General features: G+C 50.2%; 1 protein-coding gene across 1 annotated transcript in view; it reads left to right on the top strand.

Annotated features, from left to right (window-relative positions):
- The first annotated feature begins 474 nt into the window (after positions 1 to 474).
- Positions 475 to 19,321, top strand: part of haus5 (HAUS augmin-like complex, subunit 5) — a 35,057-nt gene continuing 16,210 nt past the window's right edge. The window contains exons 1-10 of the mRNA XM_068018638.1: positions 475 to 566; positions 1,483 to 1,603; positions 3,845 to 4,004; positions 5,118 to 5,208; positions 5,881 to 5,966; positions 10,097 to 10,154; positions 11,945 to 12,072; positions 12,947 to 13,025; positions 14,328 to 14,485; positions 17,139 to 17,301. Coding sequence (XP_067874739.1) covers positions 507 to 566; positions 1,483 to 1,603; positions 3,845 to 4,004; positions 5,118 to 5,208; positions 5,881 to 5,966; positions 10,097 to 10,154; positions 11,945 to 12,072; positions 12,947 to 13,025; positions 14,328 to 14,485; positions 17,139 to 17,301 — 1,104 coding nt within the window. The 5' untranslated portion in view covers positions 475 to 506. The remainder of the gene's footprint in view (positions 567 to 1,482; positions 1,604 to 3,844; positions 4,005 to 5,117; positions 5,209 to 5,880; positions 5,967 to 10,096; positions 10,155 to 11,944; positions 12,073 to 12,946; positions 13,026 to 14,327; positions 14,486 to 17,138; positions 17,302 to 19,321) is intronic.

Below are 19,321 nucleotides of genomic sequence, written 5' to 3'. Positions count from 1 at the left end.
AGATGGGGAGGGTTGTAGAAGCTTGAGGTTACAGAGATAGGGAGTGTTGTAGGGGCTGGAGGAGGTTAAAGAGATAGGGAGGTTTGTAGGTGCTGAAGGAGGTTCCAGAGATAGGGAGGGTTGTTGGCGATGGAGGAGGTTACAGGGATAGGGAGGGTTGTTGGGGTTGAAGTAGGTTACAGAGTTAGGGAGGGTTGTAGGTGCTGGAGGAGGTTACAGAGATAGGGAGGGTTGTAGGTGCTGGAGGAGGTTACAGAGGTAGGGAGTGTTGTAGGTGCTGGAGGGGGTTCCAGAGATAGGGAGGGTTGGAGGGGGTTCCAGAGATAGGGAGGGTTGGAGGGGGTTACAGAGATAGGGAGGGTTGTTGGGGTTGGAGGGGTTACAGAGATAGGGAGGGTTGTAGGGGCTGGAGGAGGTTATCGGTGGGGGGTGGAGGGAAATGAGAAATTTGAAAACAAGAATGAAAACTATTAATATGTCATCCGCATGAAGGTTTATCTCCCTGCATGGCCATGGAGACGTTCCTTGACTCTTTGATCAGGAGCCGTTGGGTGGAAGGTTCTGTGGTAAGTGTGTTTGAAGGTCAGTTCAGGATAAGAACTTCATTATGAATACTTTCCAGTCTAACTTTGCAGCAAATGTGTGTCACTGAGAGCTCCCAGGACAGGTACAGCACGGGGTTAGATACAGAGTAAAGCTCCCTCTACACTGTCCCCCATCAAACACTCCCAGGACAGGTACAGTACGGGGGTTAGATACAGAGTAAAGCTCCCTCTACACTGTCCCCCATCAAACACTCCCAGGACAGGTACAGTACGGGGGTTAGATACAGAGTAAAGTTCCCTCTACACTGTCCCCCATCAAACACTCCCAGGACAGGTACAGCATGGGGTTAGATACAGAGTAAAGTTCCCTCTACACTGTCCCCCATCAAACACTCCCCAGGACAGGGACAGCACGGGGGTTAGATACAGAGTAAAGTTCCCTCTACACTGTCCCCCATCAAACACTCCCAGGACAGGTACAGTACGGGGGTTAGATACAGAGTAAAGCTCCCTCTACACTGTCCTCCATCAAACACTCCCCAGGACAGGTACAGTACGGGGGTTAGATACAGAGTAAAGCTCCCTCTACACTGTCCCCCATCAAACACTCCCAGGGCCGGTACAGCACCTATAATGTTAAGTTGACATCTTAGTCTTCTATTTATGTACACTGCCCAGAGTCATTTTAATTTGCTCCTTAGTCCAGGATTAAAACTGTTTTGAGTTTTGTCCCAACCCTTTTTAAAATAAAAATGGGGTTGGATACAGGGTGAAGCTTCCTCTACACTGTTCATCAGAAAATTAATACGTTAGCTTCACATTGTTACCAACTTCACTGGTGATGAAAGCAGTTTCCATTAATCGCCTGGTACGGGCGGTTGGCTGCTGTTTGTGGAAAGTATGCTGGAGATGATGCGGGGTTTTCCTTGTTGCTTAGGGTAAGTCATCGGGTAAAGAACAAGAGCAGAGGAGGAAGCTGCTGCAGCAGCTGACGTCTTTGAGGGCAGATCTCCGACAGCTGGATGAAACATCAGACCGGGAGCAGCAGGCAATTGATGGTGAGCTGTTATCTTACACAGAGATATTGACGTGTACAGGAATAGGATTTAGGAGCAGTAGGGGATACTTTGGCCCTTCCAGACTGTTCCACCATTCTATAAGATCACGGCTGATCTGGTTGTGGTCTCAACTCTACTTTCCTTCTCTATCCTGAAGTAGGTACTGGTAACTTCAGGTAGCACAGCTCTCCCTGACTCCCTGTTGGGAGTATCTCTCATCCCTTGATCAATAACACTAGGCCTGCTGCCCCTGCCACTGGCCTGATCTTTTCTAAGAGGAGTCATTGGCGAAGGTGCAAGCAACATTTACAAGGATGATACCAGAACTGAGAGGTTCTAAATATCAGGAAAGTCTGAACAGGCTGGTGCTCGACTGAGGAGTGACCTCATCGAGGTCTTTAAAATTAAGGAAGAGGTTTCAATGGGTTAGACGTAGATATGTTTCCACTTGCTCGGGGAGACCAGAACTCGGGGTCATCAATATAAGACAGTCAGTAATAAAGCCAACTGGGAATTCAGGAGAAACCTCTTGCCCCAGAGAGTGGTGAGAATGTGGAACTCGCTCCCACAGGGAGAGGATGAGGTGAATAGTATCAATGTCGTTACGACCAGGTGAGAAAGGTGTCTAAGGGTCCATCTCAGCCTTCACCTGGTCTTACTGTAACAGGGTTTTATTTTTAAACACTGTTTTTAGCTCCCTCTTGGTGAATCCTTGTTCACTGCTTTCCAATTATAAGGCAAAGAACCCAGCACAAACAGACTTTCTTAGGTTTAAGGAAGAAAAGTTAAAATTTATTGAACGTGAACTCTAATTCGGTTCACGCCTACAGATACACGACACGCCCCACGCTAGCATGCATACGCGATACATGCAAATAGAGACAGAAAAGAGAAGAAAAATAAAGTGAAAAAGTTTGAGGCAATATCTGAAGAGCTGTTGTTACGGTTCTTCGAGCTCGCTGTAGAGTCCTTGATTGTAGGTAGATCTTGCTTTTCGTTGGGCTCTAGTATTCTTCTTAAGCCTTGTTCACTGCAGGAGACTTTTCTCTCTTGTGGTTCATGTGTCTTCAGTGGGTTTTGGAGTTCTGTGAGAAGGAGATGGCAGCAGACAGGAGAGGCTGTGGTGAGTCAGCCAGGAGAGGTCTTTTCAGTCCAGGAGTAAAGAGCTTTCTCAGTTCAAACTGTACAATTCAAACTCAGACTTAGTCATGTGACTAACTGGTTTGACCCCCAACTGTTTGTGGATTGTATTGGAACAGGGAGTAGCTCCTTTGTTCCAAGCACTGTCTGTTAATGTCTTTACAGCCACGGGCCTGGCAACCCCTTGTAACAAACCTTCTCTTCTTTCCAACAATTTGAAATTTAATGTCCATGTGGTGAAATTAATGTGCCTCATTTTTGGCAAGTGGGGGCCTGCATGACAGTATATTTAAGGGGAATTGGGATAAACACATGAGGGAGAAAGGAATAGAAGGATATGGTGGGATGGAGAGAGGGTGGGAGGAGGCTCGTGTGGAGTCTGTCAACAACGTCCCACTGTTCACCAGATTGAAATCATCACACATCAAGGATGAAGATCACAGACTCTACTTGTCAAACATTGAGGTCCCGGAGGAGCTGTTAGCAGCTTTTATCTCATCGTCTGCCCGGATAGTCCATAGCTGGAGTAGTGTCCAATTCCAGTCGCCACACTTCAGGAAGGATGTTGAGTCCTTGGAGAGGGTGCAGAGGGAGATTTACTGGAATGGTCCCAGGGATGAGGGACTTCAGTTAATGTGGAGAGACTGGGAGAAGCTGGGATTGTTCTCCCTAGAGCAGAGAAAGTTAAGGGGGAGATTTAATCGAGGCGTTCAAAATCATGAGGGGGTTTTGATGGAGAAACTGTTCCCAGTGGCAGGAGGGTCGGTAACCAGAGGGACACAGATTGAGGATAATTGGTAAAAGAAACAGAGGAGGAGAATTTTTTTGACGCAGTGAGTTGTGATCTGGAACGCGCTGCCTGAAAGGGCAGTGGAAGCAGATTCAATAGTAACTTTCAAAAGGGGGAATTGGAGAAATACTGGAAGGGGAAAAATTTGCAGGACGATGGGGGAAAGGACAGGGGGGAAGTGGGGAATAATTGGATCGATCTTTCAAAGAGCCGGCACAGGCACGATGGCCCGAATGGCCTCGTCCTGTGGAGTGTGACTACAGCGGAGTGGTCTAGTTCCTAATTTTAAAGCCTGATTTGTCGCTGCGCAGAGCAAGCACTGGCGGAGACCCGTGAGAGGCTGCAGGATCTGAAACTGCGGAACACGTTACTCAAAGCCTTCCTGCTGAGGACAGTGAACAAGAGGCAGGTGCTGCAGGAACACAGAAAGAAGGTGGCTGATCGACTGCACGTCTTCAGACAGATCAGCAGGTGAGGTGGCACACAGAGTTTATCAGAACTCCACTTCTCCACACCCATTCTGTTCACTGGGTTTCCCTGGCTTACTGTCCCACACACACACACACTCTCTCTCTCTCTCTCCCCAGCACACTCACTCTCTCTCTCCCGCACAGCCTCTACCTCTCTCTGTATGGCTCACTCTCGCTCTCTGGCACTCTCTCTCTCTCTCTCTCTGGCACACTCTCGCTCGCTTTTGCCTCTGAATCAGAAGCCCAAATCCCAGAGACTAGAATCCATGTTTTCGGCTGACACTCCCCAGGATGAGTACTGAGGGAGCGCCGCACTGCCGGAGGGTCGGTACTGAGGGAGCGCCGCACTGCCGGAGGTTCGGTACTGAGGGAGCGCCGCACTGCCGGAGGTTCGGTACTGAGGGAGCGCCGCACTGCCGGTGGTTCGGTACTGAGGGAGCGCCGCACTGCCGGTGGTTCGGTACTGAGGGAGCGCCGCACTGCCGGAGGGTCGGTACTGAGGGAGCGCCGCACTGCCGGAGGGTCGGTACTGAGGGAGCGCCGCACTGCCGGAGGGTCGGTACTGGGGGAGCGCCGCACTGCCGGAGGGTCAGTACTGGGGGAGCGCCGCACTGTCGGAGGGTCGGTACTGAGGGAGCGCCGCACTGTCGGAGGGTCGGTACTGAGGGAGCGCCGCACTGCCGGAGGGTCGGTACTGAGGGAGCGCCGCACTGCCGGAGGGTCGGTACTGAGGGAGCGCCGCACTGCCGGAGGGTCGGTACTGGGGGAGCGCCGCACTGCCGGAGGGTCAGTACTGGGGGAGCGCCGCACTGTCGGAGGGTCGGTACTGAGGGAGCGCCGCACTGCCGGAGGGTCAGTACTGAGCGAGCGCCGCACTGCCGGAGGGTCGGTACTGGGGGAGCGCCGCACTGTCGGAGGGTCGGTACTGAGCGAGCGCCGCACTGCCGGAGGGTCAGTACTGAGCGAGCGCCGCACTGCCGGAGGGTCGGTACTGGGGGAGCGCTGCACTGTCGGAGATTCTGATCCAGTCTCGCGTGCTTTATACGCTGCTCTTTTCTCCCTGTTGGTTTGATTGAAACTTTTCACCTCCTCTCTCTTACCCCATCCACCCCAGTAAAGCAGAGGAAGAGGTCGGGTTTGGCAGTGCCCAGGATGGATTGACATGCAAGTCGTGGCCTGGCACCAGTCCAGAGCCTGAGGTTCTGGTAAGTCCTCCTGACTGGGGAGAGAGGCAATGTGTCTGATCTTTCTGCTGCTGTTGGCTGAGATGAGGGTGTAGGTTCATGTCATTCAGACCAGGTTTATGGGGACATGTTGAATGTTTTATGGGGGTGGTGGTGGGTCATTACGTTTACATACTGTCTAGGTTTGGCAGCTCACTGGCAGTACCCAATGGAGGCAGCTGCCAGGGTAGAGCTCTTGCCTTCGCCAGTAACGTACCCAGTCCAGGCAGCCTGTTCTTTTTCTAATCTGACTGAAATGTCCTTGGAACGGTAACGCACAAGAACGGGCCATTTGACCCATCCTATCTGTGCCATCCAGATTGTCCTGGTCTTTCCCTGCATGTCTGCAAATTCTTTCCCTTTACATATTGATCTGGTTGCCTATTTCCTTTATGACTGAATCTGCTTCCAACATCCTTTTCAGGCTGTGCATTTCAGATCATCATAACTCCCCAGATATAAATCTGCCCATCACAGGTGCATCCCTGCTGCCAGTGAAACATAGGCCGGTTTGACATTTATAAAACAAGCTTCTGCGCTCACAGCAATCTGGCAATGTTAACTTAAGCTTGTTTTATCTAAAGACCTGTGTGTTCTGCCTGTCAGACCCTTCTCTAAACTATAACTTTCTCTCTTTCTGTCTCTGTCTCTCAGCAAGATGTTCGGGGAACGTGTTTCACACGGTACCAGCTCCTAAAAACGTTGTACGATGACCAGGAGAGTCCAGCAGGAGACAGCAGGCAAGTAACTCTTGTGCTCTCTGTCTGTTGCTAGTTCCACAGCTTAGGCAACTGAAGGCACAGCTGCCAATGGTGGAGCGATGGAAATCGGGGGATGCAGAAGACGTCAGAATTGGAGGAGTGCAGAGATCTTGGAGGGTTGTAGAGGCTGGAGGGGATTACAGAGATAGGGGTGTAGGGGCTGGAGGAGGTTAGAGAGATAGGGAGGGGTGTAGGGGCTGGAGGGGGGAGTTACATAGATAGGGAGGGATTGAGGGGGTGAGTTTTGAACATGATGAGCATTTTGCAGTCTGCCTTCTGGGAGATGAATCATGTCTCACAGTGCCATGTGCTGTAGAGAGTTACGCTAAGGAACCAACTAGCGCACGGGCTATTTTGGATCTAGTATGCCATGAATAAGGGCTAATTAATAATCTTGTAAAGGAGCCTTTAGGGAAGAGTGACCATAATATGCTAGAATTTTACATTTAAGTTTGAAAGTGATGTAGTTCAATCAGAAACTAGGGTCTTAAATCTAAGCAAAAGAAACTGAAGGTATGAGGGGCAAATTGGGTATGATGGATTGGGAAACTACATTAAAAGGTATGATGGTAGACAGACAATGTTTAACGTGTTAAACTAATAAATAGTTTACAACAAAAGTGCATTCATTTAATGCACAAAAATCCAGAAAAGAAGGTGTTCCGCCTGTGGCCCACGAAAGAAATCAAGGATTGCATTAGAGCAAAGGAGGAGGTGTATAACATTGCCAAAAAAATGTTAAATAAGTTCCCTGGACCTGATGATCTACATCCCAGCATGTTGAAAGAGGTGGCTGTAGAGATAGCAGATGCATTGGTGGTCATCTTTCAAAATTCTGTCGACTCTGGAATGGTTCCTGCAGACTGGGAGGTGCCAGTTGTAACTCCATTATTTAAGAAAGGAGGGAGAGATAATTGGGGCATCAGTTTTAGGGAAAATGTTAGAATCTATCATAAAGGATGTGATAATAGGACACTTAAAATAAAGGTAGGACTGGGCAGAGTCAACATGGAATTATGAAAGGGAAATCATGTTCAACAAACCTTCTACAGTTTTTTGAGGATGTAACTAGCAGAATAGATAAGAGGTTGTTGTGTGTTTAGATTTTCAGAAAGCTTTTGCTAAGGTCCCACACAAGAGGTTAGTAAACAAAGTTAGAGCAGTTGGGATTGGGGGGAATATACTGGCATGGATTGAGAACTGGTTAACGGACAGAAAACAAAGTAGGATTAAATGGGTCATTCTCAGGTTGGCAGGCTGTGACTAGTGGGATACCACAAGGATCAGTTATTCACTATATGGATCAATGATTTGGATGTGGGAACTAAATGTAATATTTCCAAGTTTGCAGATGACACAAAACTAGGTGGAAGTGTGAGTTGTGAGGAGGATGCAAAGACGCTTCAAGGGGATTTGGAGAGGCTGAGCGAGTGGGCAAAATGTTGGCAGATGGAATACAATGTGGAGAAATGTGAGATTATCCACTTTGGTAGGAAAAACAGAAATAGAGTATTTCTAAAATGGTGAGAGGCTGGGAAGTGTGAAACTTCAAAGGGACTTGGATGTCTTTGTTCATGAGTCACTGAAAGCTAACATGCAAGTACAGCAAGCAATTAAGAAGGCAAATGGTATGCTGGCCTTTATTGCAAGAGGACTTGAGTATAGGAGTAAAGATGTCTTACTGCAATTATATAGAGCCTTGGTGAGACCACACCTGGAGTATTATGTGCAGTTTTGGTCTCCTTACATAATGAAGGTAATACTTGCTGTAGAGGGAGTGCAACAAAGGTTCACCAAACTAGTTCCTGGGCTGGAGGGATGGTCCTATGAGGAAAGACTAAATAGACTGGACCTTTATTCTCTGGAGTTTTGAAGAAACTCACTCAACATATGAACTCACTCAACATATGAACATACGGATGAGGAGCAGGAGTAGGCCACTCGGCCCCTCGAGCCTGCTCCACCATTCAACAAGATCATGGCTGATCTGATTATAACCTCAACTCCACATTCCCGCCTACCCCCGATTAGAGGCCTGCTACCCAACCCGAACCCGACGACATTTTTCAGGGTCGGGTCGGGCCCATCTTCAGGGTATGGCTTTCGGGCTCGGGCCGGGTCGGGCCGAGTCCGGGTAGGGCTGGGTCGGGTCAGGCCGGACACACGCAGTAAGTGCTCTGCTGATAAGTATTGAAATTTTAAAAACTTACCTGAGCTGGGAGTCTGGGGCGAAACTGAGCCTGCGCAGTGAGCCAGTGATGTCATTGCGCATGCGCTGCAGCTTCGTGGAGCTTCCCAGTCGGAAGGTAAGTAAAGGGATGGTCGAGTCGGGGCGGGTTTGGGTCAGGCTCGGGGCAAAATCGGAGGGACTCGGGCCCGGTCGGACTTGGGTCCGCTATGGATCGGTCGGGGTGGGGTCCTTTTTCCCTGACCTGAACAGGCCTTGACCCCCGATAACCTTTCACCCCCTTGCTTATCAAGAATCTGTCTACCTCTGCCTTAAAAATATTCAAAGACTCTGCTTCCACTGCCTTTTGAGGAAGAGAGTTCCAAAGACTCAAAACACTCATCTCTGCCTTAAATGGGCGACTCCTTATTTTTAAACAATGACTCCTAGTTCTAGATTCTCCCACAAGGGGAAACATCCTTTCCACATCCACCCTGTCAAGACCCCTCAGGATCTTATATGTTTCAATCAAGTCGCCTCTTACTCTTCTAAATTCCAGCGGATACAAGCCTAGCCTGTCCAATCTTTCCTCGTAAGACAGCCCGCCCATTCCAGGTACTAGTTCAGTAAAAAAAAAGTTTTTGCCGACCAAAATGTTGATAAGGGAGAAAATAGAATTGGCAAGTCATGCTGCAGCTGTACAGAACTTTAGTTAGGCCACACTTTGCGTGCAATTCTGGTCGCCACACGACCAGCAGGACGTGGAGGCTTTGGAGAGGGTACAGAGGAGGTTTACCAGGATGTTGCCTGGTCTGGAGGGTATTAGCAATGAGGAGAGGTTGGATAAACTCGGATTGTTTTCACTGGAACGACGGAGGTGGAGGGGCGACATGATAGAGGTTTACAAAGTTATGAGTGGCATGGACAGAGTGGATAGTCAGAAGCTTTTTCCCAGGGTGGAAGAGTCAGTTACTAGGGGACATAGGTTTAAGGTGAGAGGGGCAAAGTTTAGAGGGGATGTGCGAGGCAAGTTCGTTACACAGAGGGTGGTGAGTGCCTGGAACCTGTTGCCGGGGGAGGTGGTGGAAGCAGGTACGATAGCGACGTTTAAGAGACATCTTGACAAATACATGAATAGGATGGGAATAGAGGGATACGGACCCCGGAAGTGCAGAAGGTTTTAGTTTAGACAGGCATCAAGATCGGTGCAGGCTTGGAGGGCCGAATGGCCTGTTTCTGTGCTGTATTGTTCTTTGTTAAACTAGCCAGAAATATAGAAACAGATTGTAAGAACGTTTACAATTATATATAAAGGAAGAGAGTAGCGAAAGTAAAAGTTGGTCCCTCAAAAGCAGAGCCATGGAAAATTATCATGGGGAATGAGGAAATAGCAGAGACATTAAACTGATATTTTGAGTCGGTTTTCACAGTAGAAGACACAAATTATATAGCAGAAATAGAGGGTAACCTAGGGGATAATAAGAGTGAGGAAATTAAGGTAATTATTATCAGCAGAGCAAATGTACTGGAAAAACTCAAGGAACTGAAATCCGACAAATCCCCAGGATCAGATGGCCTACATCCGAGGGTCCTAAAAGAGATAGTTGCAGAGATAGTGAATGTGCTGGCTATGATTTTACAAATTTCCCTAAATTCTGGAACAGTCACAGCAGCTTGGAAGTTATCAAATGGGTTCGATGTGGTTCTTGGGGCTAAAGGGATACAGAGAGAAAGTGGGAACAGGGTACTGAGTTTGGATGATCAGCCATGATCACATTGAATGATGGTACAGGCTCGAATGGCCTACTCCTACTCCTGCTCCTATTTCTTCTGTTTTAATGGGCAACCTGCACATGTGGCGGAGTATTTTTGTTGTACAGCTCGACCTGATTTGGTGCTTTGTGTCTGATATTTATGAAAGGTAGTTTTCCTTTGCACCTAGTGATGACAGTCGTGACCTGAGGAGTGCGAATTATCAGCGTTGGCTGAGCCAGGTGGAGGTGAGTGCAGACTCTCACTGGGGTACGGGTTCCACACACACTGACTCTCACTGGGGTACGGGTCCCACACACACTGACTCTCACTGGGGTACGGGTCCCACACACACTGACTCTCACTGGGGTACGGGTCCCACACACTGACTCTCACTGGGGTACGGGTCCCACACACTGACTCTCACTGGGGTACGGGTCCCACACACTGACTCTCACTGGGGTACGGGTCCCACACACTGACTCTCACTGGGGTACGGGTCCCACACACTGACTCTCACTGGGGTACGGGTCCCACACACTGACTCTCACTGGGGTACGGGTCCCACACACTGACTCTCACTGGGGTACGGGTCCCACACACTGACTCTCACTGGGGTACGGGTCCCACACACTGACTCTCACTGGGGTACGGGTCCCACACACTGACTCTCACTGGGGTACGGGTCCCACACACTGACTCTCACTGGGGTACGGGTCCCACACACTGACTCTCACTGGGGTACGGGTCCCACACACTGACTCTCACTGGGGTACGGGTCCCACACACTGACTCTCACTGGGGTACGGGTCCCACACACTGACTCTCACTGGGGTACGGGTCCCACACACTGACTCTCACTGGGGTACGGGTCCCACACACTGACTCTCACTGGGGTACGGGTCCCACACACTGACTCTCACTGGGGTACGGGTCCCACACACTGACTCTCACTGGGGTACGGGTCCCACACACTGACTCTCACTGGGGTACGGGTCCCACACACTGACTCTCACTGGGGTACGGGTCCCACACACTGACTCTCACTGGGGTACGGGTCCCACACACTGACTCTCACTGGGGTACGGGTCCCACACACTGACTCTCACTGGGGTACGGGTCCCACACACTGAATGTCACTGGGATACGGGTCCCACACACTGAATGTCACTGGGATACGGGTCCCACACACACTGACTCTCGATGGGGTACGGGTTCCACACACACTGACTCTCACTGGGGTAAGGGTCCCACACACACTGACTCTCATTGGGGTACGGGTCCCACACACATTGACTCTCATTGGGGTACGGGTCCCACACACATTGACTCTCACTGGGGTACGGGTTCCACACACACTGACTCTCACTGGGGTACGGGTCCCACACACTGACTCTCACTGGGGTACGGGTTCCACACACTGAATGTCACTGGGATACGGGTCCCACACACACTGACTCTCACTGATTCAGCAACCTGCATTTAATGTGGCAAAAAAGGTGCTTCACAGGAGGGTAAATCAGACAAACTTTGACCCCGAGCCACAGAATGAGATATTCAGGACAGGTGACCAAAAGCTCAGTCAAAGCAGTCAGTTTTTAAGGAGCGTCTTAAAGGAGGAAGGAGAGAAGCGGTGAGGTTTAGGGAGGGAATTCCAGAGCTTAGAGCCCAGGCAGCTGAAGGCACGGCCGCCAGTGGTGGTGCGATGGGAATCGGGGAATGGGCAAGAGGTCGAAATTGGAGGAGCACAGAGATATCGGAGGGTTGTAGGGGCTGGAGGCGGTTACAGAGATGGGGAGGGTTGTGGGGACTGGAGGAAGTTACAGAGATAGTGAGCAGCGAGGAGGACATGGAGTGATTTGAAGACCAGGATGAGCATTTTAAAATCGAGGGTTTTGTGCAGGGTGTAGGGACGGAGATCAGGAGGGGAAGGGTAATTCACTTGTCAGAAATAACATCCAAGCCTCCAATCAGGAACTGCTGGCGGGACCGTGTGCAGGTTTGTGGAATGTGCTGTCTGTGTTTTTCTGCCTTGCAGGGGGTTAATGCAACACACCCGCCAAACCACGTTCTTACTGCACTGGAGAGTCTCGCGGCTGAGAACAAAGAGGAACTTGTGGAGCTCCACTCAAAGGTGGATGTGCTGAAAGACATGGAGACGTTGAGGTAAACCGCCTTTAACCCAGCTCATCCTGGGAGTGTTTGATGGGGGACAGTGTAGAGGGAGCTTTACTCTGTATCTAACCCCCGTACTGTACCTGTCCTGGGAGTGTTTGATGGGGACAGTGTAGAGGGAGCTTTACTCTGTATCTAACCCCCGTACTGTACCTGTCCTGGGAGTGTTTGATGGGGGACAGTGTAGAGGGAGCTTTACTCTGTATCTAACCCCCGTACTGTACCTGTCCTGGGAGTGTTTGATGGGGACAGTGTAGAGGGAGCTTTACTCTGTATCTAACCCCCGTACTGTACCTGTCCTGGGAGTGTTTGATGGGGACAGTGTAGAGGGAGCTTTACTCTGTATCTAACCCCCGTACTGTACCTGTCCTGGGAGTGTTTGATGGGGACAGTGTAGAGGGAGCTTTACTCTGTATCTAACCCCCGTACTGTACCTGTCCTGGGGAGTGTTTGATGGGGACAGTGTAGAGGGAGCTTTACTCTGTATCTAACCCCCGTACTGTACCTGTCCTGGGGAGTGTTTGATGGGGGACAGTGTGGAGGGAGCTTTACTCTGTATCTAACCCCCGTACTGTACCTGTCCTGGGAGTGTTTGATGGGGACAGTGTAGAGGGAGCTTTACTCTGTATCTAACCCCCGTGCTGTACCTGTCCTGGGGAGTGTTTGATGGTGACAGTGTAGAGGGAGCTTTACTCTGTATCTAACCCCCGTACTGTACCTGTCCTGGGAGATAACTCATTGGGTTTCTGACCGTGGAGAATGGAAATGGGTAGATGGGGTAGCAGGCTTTGGGGACGATGTACTGATTGAATTATATTGATTATCACCACGGTGAGGTGTTGAATGATGCACTTTCCCTTTGCAGGTTCTGTTACAGCAGTTCTCACCTGCAGGACATGTCGGAGCCCCCTGCTGTTCTCCGCTCGGTCAAGTCTTTGCTCGAGGTAGTTATAGTGGCCGGGTGAATGCGTGGTGACAGAAAGAGAGAGCAGACCCCACCCCCCCCCCCCCCCCCCCCCCCCCCCGGCACGTGGAGAAGCAACTTGTATGACTCCAGGTCTTCAATTGTGTTCTTGGCTGTGTGTCAATATATATAATTTACAGCACAGTATTCGATCATCCAGCCCAGCATCTGCTCCCGTGCTGGTGTTTCTGCCCCACATGAGCCTCCTCCCACCCCCTCTCTCCATCTCACCCTATCACCATATCCTTCTATTCCTTTCTCCCTCATGTTTTTATCCAGCTTTCGCTTAAATACATCGATACTATTCACCTCAACCACTCCCTGTGGGAGCGAGTTCCACATTCTCACCAAAGATACACGTCACAGCTCAAACCTCAATATGACGTATCTATTTCTGAATCCTTTGAAGACAATGTAAACTATTCTGGTTTACTCCAAAACTACTTTCTCCCCCGCCCCGCCACTCCCCCTCAAACAAACCTGCTGTCCTAACTGTTATAAGACTCTCTTTGACGAACGGGCTTTGTTAACGGCCTTCAATCCTTCTACCTGTGTTTATTAATGAACCACTAAAGTTGCATCCTCTTCGTTCATGGCTGACGTCAGTATTGTCACATACTTCCTTGTCGTGTCGGACTGCCTGAGTGTTACAGATGAATGGGCGTGTTTTGTGATTGGGGATGGAAGTGTTGATATCAAACTGTCCCACTTCACACACCAAGGGGGAGATGGTGGCGTAGTGGTAATGTCAATGACTAGTAATCCACAGACCCATCCTAATCCCCTGGGGACATGGGTTCAAATCCCACCACAACAGCTGGTGGTATTTAAGTTGAATTAATTAATTTTAAAAATCTGGAATTGAAAATTCATCACAGTGTTACGATCATCGATTGTTGTAAAAACCCATCTGGTTCACTAATGCCCTTTGGGGAAGGAAATCTGCTGTCCTTACCCGGTCTGGCCTACATGTGAGTCCAGACCCACAGCAATGTGGTTGACTCTTAACTGCCCTCTGAAATGGTCGAGCAAGCCACTCATTTGTCAAGGCCTATTAGGGATGGGCAACAAATGCTGGCCTCGCCAGCCACGCCCACATCCCATGCAAGAATTTGAAATAAAAACCTTGCCCCAGAAGGGAAGAGTTGAGGAGTAAAAACAGAAAGTGCTGGAAATACTCAGCAGGTCTGGCTGCATCTGTGGGGAGAGAAGCAGAGTTAACGTTTCAGGTCGGTGACCCTTCATCAGAGGTTGAGGAGACTTGGTTGTTTACTCACTGCAGGAGGGGTGGCGAGACTGTGAGGTTCGTGTAGTGGAAAAGATCGGAGCTGTGAGACGGGAGAAAGAGATGAATTGCAGGCTCACGTCACTGGCGCGGGAGTTTAATCTGCTGTTGCAGGAGCAATATGGACACGACACTGAGCTGCTGACGACCTGCAGGTCAGAATCTGCATCTTTTTACAACAACAACTTGTATTTCTGTAGCACCTTTTTATGCAGTAGAGTGTCCCAAAGGAGCTTCACAGCAGCGTAACTCGGTCAGAATTTGACCCCGAGCCACATCAGGAGATAATAGGGATCGGTGACCAAAATCTCGGTCAAAGAGTTCGGTTTTTAAGGAGTGTCTTAAAGGAGGAGAGAGAGAGAGGAGGAGAGGTTTAGGGCGGGAACTCCGGAGCTTAGGGCCCCAGGCAGCTGAAGGCACAGCCACAAATGGTGGAGCGATGGGATTCGGGGGACGGGCAAGAGGCCGGAATGGGGGAGGGTAGAGATCTTGGAGGGTTGTAGGGGCTGGAGGAGGTTACAGAGATAGGGAGGGTTGTAGGGGCTGGAGGAGGTTACAGAGATAGGGAGGGTTGTAGGGGCTGGAGGAGGTTACAGAGCTGGGGAGGGTTGTAGGGGCTGGAGGAGGTTACAGAGATAGGGAGGGTTGTAGGGGCTGGATGAGGTTACAGAGATGGGAAGGGTTGTAGGGGCTGGAGGAGGTTACAAAGATGGGGAGGGTTGTAGGGGCTGGAGGAGGTTACAGCGATAGGGAGGGTTGTAGGGGCTGGAGGAGGTTACAGCGATAGGGAGGGTTGTAGGGGCTGGAGGCGGTTACAGAGATAGGGAGGGTTGTAGGGGCTGGAGGAGGTTACAGAGATGGGAAGGGTTGTAGGGGCTGGAGGAGGTCACAGAGATAGGGAGGGCTGTAGGGGCTGGAGGAGGTCACAGAGATAGGGAGGGTTGTAGGGGCTGGAGGAGGTTACAGCGATAGGGAGGGTTGTAGGGGCTGGAGGAGGTTACAGAGATAGGGAGGGTTGTAGGGGCTGGAGGAGGTTACAGAGATAGGGAGGGTTGTAGGGGCTGGAGGAGGTTACGGGTATCGGGAGGGTTGTCGGGGCTGGAGGAGGTTACAGAGATAGGGAGGGTTGTAGAGGCTGGAGGAGGTTACAGAGATAGGCAGGGTTGTAGGGACTGGAGGAGGTCACAGAGATAGGGAGCGTTGTAGGGGCTGGAGGAGGTTACAGCGATAGGGAGGGTTGTCGGGGCTGGAGGAGGTGACAGCGATAGGGAGGGTTGTAGGGGCTGGAGGAGGTTACAGAGATAGGGAGGGTTGTAGGGGATGGAGGAGGTTACAGCGATAGGGAGGGTTGTAGGGGCTGGAGGAGGTTACAGAGATAGGGAGGGTTGTAGGGGCTGGAGGAGGTTTCAGAGATAGGGAGGGTTGTAGGGGCTGGAGGAGGTTAGAGATAGGGAGGGTTGTAGGGGCTGGAGGAGGTTTCAGAGATAGGGAGGGTTGTAGGGGCTGGAGGAGGTTACAGAGATAGGGAGGGTTGTAGGGGCTGGAGGAGGTTACAGAGATAGGGAGGGTTGTAGGGGCTGGAGGAGGTTACAGAGATAGGGGAGGGTTGTAGGGGCTGGAGGAGGTTTCAGAGATAGGGAGGGTTGTAGGGGCTGGAGGAGGTTTCAGAGATAGGGAGGGTTGTAGGGGCTGGAGGAGGTTACAGAGATAGGGAGGGTTGTAGGGGCTGGAGGAGGTTTCAGAGATAGGGAGGGTTGTAGGGACTGGAGGAGGTTACAGAGATAGGGAGGGTTGTAGGGGCTGGAGGAGGTTACAGAGATAGGGAGGGTTGTAGGGGCTGGAGGAGGTTACAGAGATAGGGGAGGGTTGTAGGGGCTGGAGGAGGTTACAGAGATAGGGAGGGTTGTAGGGGCTGGAGGAGGTTACAGAGATAGGGAGGGTTGTAGGGGCTGGAGGAGGTTACAGAGTTAGGGAGGGTTGTAGGGGCTGGAGGAGGTTACAGATAGGGAGGGTTGTAGGGGCTGGAGGAGGTTACAGAGATAGGGAGGGTTGTAGGGGCTGGAGGAGGTTACAGAGATGGGGAGTGGGTGAGGGGGCTGGAGGAGGTTACAGAGATAGGGAGGGTTGTAGGGGCTGGAGGAGGTTACAGAGATAGGGAGGGTTGTAGGGGCTGGAGGAGGTTACAGAGATAGGGAGGATTGTAGGGGCTGGAGGAGGTTACAGAGATGGGGAGTGGGTGAGGGGGCTGGAGGAGGTTACAGAGATGGGGAGGGTTGTAGGGGCTGGAGGAGGTTACAGAGATAGGGAGGGTTGTAGGGGCTGGAGGAGGTTACAGAGATAGGGAGGGTTGTAGGGGCTGGAGGAGGTTACAGAGATAGGGAGGGTTGTAGGGGCTGGAGGAGGTTGCAGAGATGGGGAGTGGGTGAGGGGGCTGGAGGAGGTTACAGAGATAGGGAGGGTTGTAGGGGCTGGAGGAGGTTACAGAGATGGGGAGTGGGTGAGGAGGCCATGGCAGGTTTTGAAAACAAGGATGAGAATTTTAAAATGGAGGTGTTGCCGGACTGGGAGCCAGTGTAGGTCAGTGAGCGACTGGGGGTGAGCTAGGGAGTTAGGATACGGGGGCAGCAGAATTTTGGCTGAGCTGAAGTTTACAGAGGGTGGGAGATGGGAGGCCAGGCAGGACAGCGTTGGAATAGCGGGACTCGGTTCCTCTGAAAGCCAGGTCAGTGTACGCTGGACCTTTTGTGAAAGGTTGACGTAAATTGTAATACCTGCAGCCGTGTCTAACTGTCGCAATGTTTGTAACAGAGAGGCCTTTGAACTGGAGCTGAGTGTCTCAGAGAGGAGGGGATATCAACAGGAGCTAATGGAACAGGCCCACCTTTTGGCCAACTCCATGTGCGCCAAGAACCGTGAGGTCCAGTCGCTGCAGCAGAAGCATGCCCGTATCCTTGACTTCCAGGCGCTCGTGGTAAGCTGACTGTTGTGCCAGCGGACTGTGGAAATTCTCCCGTGATGTGCTAGGGTAAAGCCTCATGCAAGCTGGTACCTCAGTGTGCCCTATGAACCCTGGTGTCTGACATCCTCATAGCCTGGAGAAGCTGAATTCAGTATCTCTGTGCTTCTCTAGTGTGCTATGTGGTTCGGACTGTAAACGTGTTCAGAATTATTATGGTTTTTTAAAATTTTATTTAGGGATACAGCACTGAAACAGGCCCTTCGGCCCACCGAGTCTGTGCTGACCATCAACCACCCACTTATACTAATCCTACACTAATTCCATATTCCTACCACATCCCCACCTATCCCTATATTTCCCTACCACCTACCTATACTAGGGGCAATTTATAATGGCCAATTTACCTATCAACCTGCAAGTCTTTGGCATGTGGGAGGAAACCCACGCAGACACAGGGAGAACTTGCAAACTCCACACAGGCAGTACCCAGAATTGAACCCGGGTCGCTGGAGCTGTGAGGCTGCGGTGCTAACCACTGTGCCACCCAAAGTTTTGACGAAGCAAGGAGGGAAAAAAGGCATTGGTAATGACTCTGCTATTGCCTAAAATTCCTAGATTCTAGAAAGGTCCCAGCGGATTGGAAAACCGCAAATGTAACACCCCTATTCAAGAAAAGAGGAAGACAGAAAGCAGGAAACTACAGGCCAGTTGGCCTCACATCTGTCATTGGGAAAATGCTAGAGTCCATTATTAATGAAGTAGTAGCAGGACATTTAGAAAATCATAATGCAATCAAACAGTCAACATTGTTTTACAAAAGGGAAATCGTGTTTAACAAATTTATTAGAGTTCTTTGAGGATGTAACAGTGAGGGTGGATAAAGGAGAACCAGTAGATGTAGTGTATTTGGATTTCCAAAGGGCATTTGACAAAGTGCCACATAAAAGGTTACTGCACAAGATAAGCGTCCATGGTATAAAAACAAGAAATGCTGGAAATACTCAGCAGGTCTGGCAGCATCTGTGGAGAGAAGCAGAGTTAACGTTTCGGGTCAGTGACCCTTCTTCAGAACTGGCAAATATTAGAAATGTCAAAGGTTCTAAGCAAGTGAAGTGGGGGTGGGGCAAGAGATAACAAAGGAGAAGGTGTAGATTGGACCAGGCCACATAGCTGACCAAAAGGTCATGGAACAAAGGCAAACAGTATGTTAATGGTGTGTTGAAAGACAAAGCATTAGTACAGATTAGGTGTTAACAGACTGAAAATTGAACAGCAGCAAGTCCAAACATGAAAATAAAACAGTGGGTAAGCAAACTGAACAAACTAAGATGAAATGAAATAAACATTGAAAAAAATAGTAAAAATGTAAAAAAGAAAAAATAACTAAAAATCAAAGTAAAATGGGGGGCCCGTTCTGTATTATGTACTATCTGTACTAACGCTTTGTCTTTCAACACACCATTAACATACTGTTTGCCTTTGTTCCATGACCTTTTGGTCAGCTATGTGGCCTTGTCCAATCTACACCTTCTCCTTTGTTATCTCTTGCCCCACCCCCACTTCACTTGCTTAGAACCTTTGACATTTCTAATATTTGCCAGTTCTGAAGAAGGGTCACTGACCCGAAACGTTGACTCTGCTTCTTTTAGAGATACAGCACTGAAACAGGCCCTTCAGCCCACCGAGTCTGTGCCGACCAACAACCACCCATTTATACTAACCCTACAGTAATCCCATATTCCTACCACATCCCCACCTGTCCCTATATTTCCCTACCACCTACCTACACTAGGGTCAATTTATAACAGCCAATTTACCTATCACCTGCAAGTCTTTGGCGGTGGGAGGAAACCGGAGCACCTGGAGGAAACCCACGCAGACACGGAGAACTTGCAAACTCCACACAGACAGTACCCAGAATTGAACCCGGGTCCCTGGAGCTGTGAGGCTGCAGTGCTAACCACTGCGCCACTGTGCCGCCCACAGATGCTGCCAGACCTGCTGAGTATTTCCAGCATTTCTTGTTTTTATT

The sequence above is a fragment of the Heterodontus francisci genome, chromosome 39 (assembly GCF_036365525.1).
Source record: "Heterodontus francisci isolate sHetFra1 chromosome 39, sHetFra1.hap1, whole genome shotgun sequence".
Lineage (NCBI taxonomy): Eukaryota > Metazoa > Chordata > Chondrichthyes > Heterodontiformes > Heterodontidae > Heterodontus > Heterodontus francisci.
Note: the sequence above shows the minus strand (reverse complement) of the source record. Positions and strands in the feature narration are given on the sequence as shown.